General features: G+C 28.8%; 1 protein-coding gene across 1 annotated transcript in view; it reads right to left on the bottom strand.

The window, feature by feature from the left end:
• Nucleotides 1-350: 350 nt before the first annotated feature.
• LOC107863218 (ferric reduction oxidase 4) overlaps nucleotides 351-7,585 on the bottom strand; it is a 15,059-nt gene continuing 7,824 nt past the window's right edge. The window contains exons 7-8 of the mRNA XM_016709040.2: nucleotides 1,290-2,023; nucleotides 351-761 (exon numbers count right to left, since the gene is read on the bottom strand). Of these exons, the coding sequence (XP_016564526.2) occupies nucleotides 622-761; nucleotides 1,290-2,023 (874 nt within the window). The 3' untranslated portion in view covers nucleotides 351-621. The remainder of the gene's footprint in view (nucleotides 762-1,289; nucleotides 2,024-7,585) is intronic.

Raw genomic sequence — 7,585 nt, 5'->3', positions numbered from 1 at the left:
CATATTTTTTGTCCTTCCAAATTCAAAAAATATTCAATTCACTTTGAATACAAATATTGTGCTAATGTATTAATAGCTATCACTTCATTTAAATGAATGTTATATTTATAAATGCATGTTATATTTATCTAAGCATTAGTTGATACTACACATATTCCATTCTTAATAATATATATTTATGTACCTTTTTTATAAACGAAGAAATTACGTGCAACGCACGTACCCTAATTTAGTACACGTAAATACATATTCATGCTGATTTGTACAACCCTCCCCCCGCCCCCACACACACACCACCCACCACCCACCACCCACCACCACCACCTCCAATAAATAAATAAATAAATAAATATATTCATGCTGATCAAATAATTATTTCATCAAAGAAATATGTCAAATGTGTAATTAGTAATTACACTTATTAATAATTACATGCAAATTCATTTACAAGATGACCTTTCAAGCAAACATGTTCATTATATACAACTTTTGACCAGATTATGGTACAACACTGCTTATTAAACCATATTTCAGAAACCTGCACACAACCAAATAAAACTGTAGTAAAAGATCATACACACATGCATGTCCTCGTGTTTTGTGGTGGAAGCAAGTGGAGCATCACCAATTAAAGCTGATAGACTCAAAATGGAGGTTTTGTGCAAGGCCAGAAGCACATATTTTGGCAACCTCATGTCTCATGCTCTTCGGTCCGCAAACTACAACTCCAACGTCTGATGCTTTGCAATCAAAAAGTATTCCTGTCATGCAATGCAAATATAATAAGATCCTCTTGTGGTATAAGTTATAAGAAATATTTTAAGAATAGCGATGTGTGCCCGCGCCAAAAGCAGCCAACAAAGAATGACCAGTTCAGTACCTTCTATCAAAATATTATTTTGTGGATATATGTGTGCGTGCGCTCAACCGTGTGTGTTTGTTTATTTATAAAATCTTGAATGTCCTTAGCAAAATAGATGACTCCGCCATTGGTGCGTATGAAGTACCAAATATTAAGTTCTAGCAATAAATATTTCAAGAACGTAATTTGTGTATTAGTTACAACATTTATACACTGTAAATGCAAAAGTTCTTTCATGACTATCAAGTCATATAAAAAAAGTAATATTATACTGTCATATATAATCGGTTGAATTATTAATTTAAGAAGGCAAGTGATTTTTTATAGCAGGTTAAATTGCATTGATAGTGTAAAATTTTAATTGTATTGCTAGCATATATAATAATTAATTATTAATACTTAGGAGTGTCAAGAAGAACAAACTCACTTTTTAGATTAGGCCTAGCACCATAATGCACTCTAGTAGCTTGCACAATTGACTGGTGAGGAAGGCTTTCCAGTTCCCTTTCCGTACCACATAAATTAGCAGCAGGTGAATTTGTAGGATTGGTAGGCATTTCCACATTCTGAATTTGTTTTCCTTCAATTTCATTCTCCCTTTTCTGCCACATAAAAATAATGCTGGTGGCAATAAATATCGACGCACAAACCAAGAACATGTCCCAAATAATTTTGGCGCTGTAATGATACATTTTTCCTTCGCGCTCAACCGGATATATTGAGTAACGCGTGACGAGGCCTAACAAAAGGAGAAACATGAAAAATGACGATGAAATTATCACGCCGAGCCAGAGCCAGCTGCTTTTGCCGAGGGCTGCAGAAATTGGGGAGTCTTTTGGATTTTGTTTGAACACTATTGTTTGAATGAGTCGCTTGTTTTGGGAAGCTTCGAGGTTATTATCATGCTCTTGTGGGTCGTTTTCTCTAGTAATATAGGCTTCGATTTGGAAATCTAAATTGGAGATATCAAAAGGAGTTGTGGAGAAAGGGAGCAAGAGATCAAGCATTGTGAGATCGGATGTGTTCTTGAAGGCTGTGATTAGTATGACCTTTGGTACTTTGGTTTTTGGTTGAAATGTGCTTCTATAAATAAGCTCTCGGAATATGGAAATCATGGGAGCAATTCCACTTCCTCCACTGACCATCACCAAGCACTCTCGACTGCAATATATATGTCACATTGCTTTTGTTAAATCTTTGAATATTAATATATACACGCACTAATAGCTTAAAGAATATTTTTCTCTATTGATGGATTTTAACTCGTTTTAGCAGGTAATTGACACATAGGAATTATTTATAGCCATTTTTTTGACGACCTAATGGTGTAGAATTTTTATTACGCAGACATGCAGTGAATAAGAAACTGATCATGAATATTTATGACATAACCTGAGAAGAAATTTACTCTCTCAAACCCACATCAAATTGAGCAACAACTGGGATCGGAAGATAAAGTGATCAACGAGCACATAATTAGAATACAACTACCATTCCAAAATAAGTGTTATCTTAAAAAACATAAACTTAAGAAATCAATAAATACAATGTGTAGTATACTAAACAATTCCTATTCAATAAATGTCTCTTAAAAATTAAATACTATTAAGAAGATGCAGTATAAGGATATAGTTGAAAAACATACTAGTTTTATCTTGAATTACTAAGATGACTAATGTTATTTGGGCAAAAATCATATAATCTAAAGTAATTATTATTTGCCTCATATTAGTATTTTTATCGTATCTTTGAGCATTAGTTGTATGGATTATGCTATGTTGGTGTATTTTTGATGTGCAGAGTACTTTGAGTGACTTCGGATATAAACAAAGGGAAAAATGGACAAGTGATGTTAGGTCAAAATTATATATTTTTAGTTATTATTTGTCTTGTAGTATTTTTATTTATCTTTTTTTGAGTATTAATTTTATGAATTGTGCCTAATATTATATTTTAATGTGCAGGATTAAAATGATGTGAAGATAAAAAAATTTGAAGCTAAAACGAATTAAAGACGGGAGATTATAGAAGAAAATCAAGTAGACAACTTAATGAAATAAATTTAATATTATAATAAAAAGTGACCAATTGAATTGCAATTTGAATTGCGTCCGGTGCTTGCTGCGTTTGCGGCATAACTCACAGGGATTCTCTGCAGTCCACTTTTATTTCTCCTAGTTCACTCAGTTATTTTATTTGAAACTTTTTTTTACACCTATAAATATTTCATAAAATCAGTTTATACATAATTTTTGATCTAGAGAGATATTGATTTCATTTTTTCTTCTCTTTTATTATATATTTTATATATGTTTTTCTTTGAATGATTTTTTGTAATTGCCACATGTCTATGTGGCATTAATTAACTTTTCATTCTAGGATTATGGTAGTTGATAACATGATTGTTTAGTAATTAATTGATTTAATTATTTAATTATCATTATAGTTGTTCTTATATTCTTGTGCTTACTATTTTAATGCTTAACTATCATTAAAATAAATCCATATTCTTATTATGAACCTGAAAGGAGAATTAATGAGGTAGCACAAAGAATATAGAGAGTAAGATCTTTACTTTCGTAGGATAAAGAATTGATTTGTGGCTAAGATAGGAATATACCTAGATCACCTTATTTGGTTACAAGACGGGAAGATATATAAATGCATTTGGATTGAGCTATCCCTTCCCCACTCAATGATGTACTTGTGAGGTTAATTTGAAGATGATTAGAGGCTTGAAAGACCAAGATCATATAATTAACCTCATAAATCAACAACTAGATAATCAAATAAGTTGATGAAATTGACACCTGACATGATTGTTAGAGAATTCATAATCCTAGATCGATTCTTTCATTGATTGCATATAAATTTGCTCTACGTCTTGGTTAATTGTTCATTAGTTATATTCTTTTATTATTATTATTATTATTATTATTATTATTATTATTATTATTATTATTTGTTTAATTAAATTCATAAATACATCTTTTGGGTATTTACTTCTGAAATAAATAATAAGGATTAATGTAATTTAGAAAAATAGTTAATCGACAAGTCCATGTGGGTATGATATGTGAACTCTCAATCCTATATTACTTGTACGACCGCGTACATTTGCGTGTGTGTTTAAACACAACAACGAAAAAGAACTAGAAACGATCATGGAAGAATCAATGTCGCAGAGCGTTGCGAAAAAAAAACGAAAAATGGATTAGCCTTCGCACCACCCCTTGTGTAGCAAGAGTGGCACAAGACACTGGAAAATTGCGTAGCAGGCTGTGGCGCAAGCCATCAACAGTTGCTATGGACGAGTGGTGCAAGGATATTTTGCAGTCTAATTCTCCTTTTGCGTTTTGCGCCATAACCTTGTGTAGCAAATACGTGCATTAGTCCCCGGGTTCCTAGTCCGTGTTGGAATGGGTTCAAAAAGTTCAAGACTTCCTAAACTCTATAAATAGTTTCTTTACATGCATTTTACAGGGACATATTATTTTGAAGACAGAGCTAGAGCAAGATGAGTTCTTATTTCATTTCTATTTTTCTTGTAAATTTATGAATTCTTTATCATCATATGAGAATCATGAGTAGCTAAACTATCTTATTCTAGGATTCTAACATAAACATGAAGGTTCAAGTTTGACGATTGATTATATTTATTGAATTTTTAATCTTTGAGTTATTTACTTCTTGTTGATCTCCGTTATTTGATTTTTTGGTCAACTATCGAATATTGTTGTGGCTCGTTAATTGTGGCTCGTTAATTGAACGTGAAAGAGGGAATTGCGAGCATATATAATAAGAAAAGACCTAGGGCTTGTTTGTAAACTTGATAGGGAAAAAAATTGATGTGCTACTGAGAATAGAAATATACTGTTTAGTCTTAGCCCATACAAATTAAATCTTACATGCACATGCACTTCATTCTTGGTTGACAATCATAGAAATATAGGTGTTAGGAATAGTCAAGTAGTCTAGAGTAATCAGAATAATGGCCAATATATAAGTGGCACTACTAAAAAAATTGGAAAAACTGATCACAAACTGTGGTCGGAAAAAACTGATCACAAGTGGTCGATTTTTTAATTTTTTTAAAAGAATTTTTTAAAAAAAAAAAAAAAAAGCGCACTTTTATATTTTAAAAAATAAAAATAATTATTTCAATAATTTTTATATTAATTATTATTTATTTTAAAAATAAAAATTTAAGAAAATAATAAAATCGACCACTTGTGGTCGTTTTTTTTAAATATAATTTAAAAATATTTTTAAAATAGACCACTTGTTGTCGATTTTTAAAAGTTCTTTTTTAATTTATTTTTAAAAAAACCGACCACTAGTGGTCGGTTTTAAATTTAAATAAAAAAAAATATTTTTAAAAAACCGACCACTTGTGATCGGTTTTTGAACTAAAAAAAAATAAAATAAAAAGTAAATAATTTTTACTAACACCTAATTATATATATGTAATTAAATATATATATTATTTTTATTAAAAATAATTATATATATATATAATCTAAAATATATATATATAATTTTTTGAAATTACCTGATCACACATAGTCGATAACCAGTATAATAATAATAAAAATCAATCATTCTTAAATTTTTTGAAAAAATTACACTAAAAATATTTCAAATAAAATAAACAAATTACGTTAAACATAATCTTTATCTTTTACTTATGTTTCAATATATAAAATAAATATTTTTCTTTGTATATACGTTAAATGACGGTAAACAAGCATAATCTTTGTATAATTAATATGTGTATATATATATCATACCGTTGAGATAATGATTGATGAACGATGTAGTCAAAACCTAGTATTTTAAGCTAATCAAATATAATTAATCAATCACTCATCTGAGTATATATAAGAAACACATCGCATAATATACTTGTGTACGTATGTGATATATATAGTACGTATTTAGAACTTGATATAGTTGATAGTGTGTATATATGTGTGTATGTATATATATATATATATATATATATATATATATATATATATATATATCATAGTATTTAGGAAGTAGATATACTATTTTGGGTCAATGTAAACACGCGTATGTTGTTGAAGTTGTAATAACGTAAGACTAGTATATATATATATAAATATATATATATATATATAATAGCGTATTTAAAATCTAATTAACCAAAAATTTATCGTAATTTGCAAAATTCATTGATATTAGTATACAATTGAGGAAATATACTACTCGTGTTAATGTGATGATAAAATAACTACTTATCTGATTTATATATATATGAATTATATTAAATTAATTGAATATTGTCCCGGTCCCATACACAGTGTATGTACTGTGTATTTATATATATACGAATTGTATTAAATTAATTGAATGTTGTTATAAATATTATAGAATTTATTAAAATTTTAATTTGTTAAAAAATAATTTTAATTTATTAACTTATTTTTGTAATTTATTAATTTATTAATTTTAATTTATTAAACTTCAATTTCAAAAATATTTTTTTTTAATTATTATGAAAACCATCCACATGTGGTCGGTTTTCGTAATAATTGAAAAATATATATAATTCTTTAACTCGACCCGACCCATAATACATAATAAAACACACTCCAAAAACTCACCCATTTCACCCGTCCAAAACAACAACACTCCAAAATCCTTCAAATCTTACACTTTAACATTAAACCCTCCAATCTCCATTGTCATTTCTCTTTCAAGGAAGTTTCTACTCAGCTTCTTGGATTCTTTTTGGCTTTATTCAAATTTTCAAGGAACTATTCCATCCTAAATTTCAATTTTGAGCAAGGTAACAATTAACTACAACTCATTAACTAAATTTAGCTTATTTTTGTATCCACAAACTCGTTTTTTAATATCTAGAAATGTTAAAGGTCTACATACAAATATCTTAGTGTTAATTTCGTCAATTGGTTGTGGTTTGAGTTTTAGGGTTTGGATATTTATTTTATTTAGCTAGATTTTTGCTAAATTTTGGAATTAGAGATTGAATTAACTAATTTTAGGCTTGTTCCTACATTAATTTGATTTTGAATTACCTAAATTTTGATTAGTGTTGACACTTATTTCTACATTTTACTCATTAATTATTTAATTTTTTTTGAAAAAATATTATTTCTATTCCTTTACTAAATTATTATAATTATTTAAGCAAAAGATTATTCTTTGTAATAATTTAATAATTTTACCATTTGACAGATTCTGAATTCGGTAAAAGGGTTGCTTTGCTATTTTTTTCGGTGACCGCTTATCTCTTTCACTTTAATTTACGCCAAGTAAAGTTAAGTTGATTTCTCTCTATTTTCTTATAATGAAGTCTTGTTATTGTTCATATTGAAGTCTAGTGAAGCCGTGTGTGGCCTTTTTCGATTACTAGCATTGTTGTTATCTTCTTGTTATTGTTCATATTGAAGTCTAGTGAAGCCATGTGTGACCTTGTTTGATTCCCTAGCATTGTTGTTGACATCTTGTTGGTCTTGTTGTTCATTTTTTGTTTTGAATGTGGTTATGTTTAGTGACTAGGTAGGTTAAAAATGATTAAGTGTAGGGACTTTAAAGGTGTTTTTTTGTTTTGAATGTGGTTATGCTTGGTGACTTGGTAGGTTGAAAATGATTGAGTGTAGGGACCTTAAAGGTGATTTTTTGTTTTGAATGTGGTTATGTTTGATGACTTGGTAGGTTGAAAATGATTAAGTG

Source organism: Capsicum annuum, chromosome 3, assembly GCF_002878395.1.
Source record: "Capsicum annuum cultivar UCD-10X-F1 chromosome 3, UCD10Xv1.1, whole genome shotgun sequence".
Classification (NCBI taxonomy): domain Eukaryota; kingdom Viridiplantae; phylum Streptophyta; class Magnoliopsida; order Solanales; family Solanaceae; genus Capsicum; species Capsicum annuum.
The sequence above is the reverse complement of the archived record's forward strand: the minus strand, read 5'-3'. Positions and strand labels throughout refer to the sequence as shown.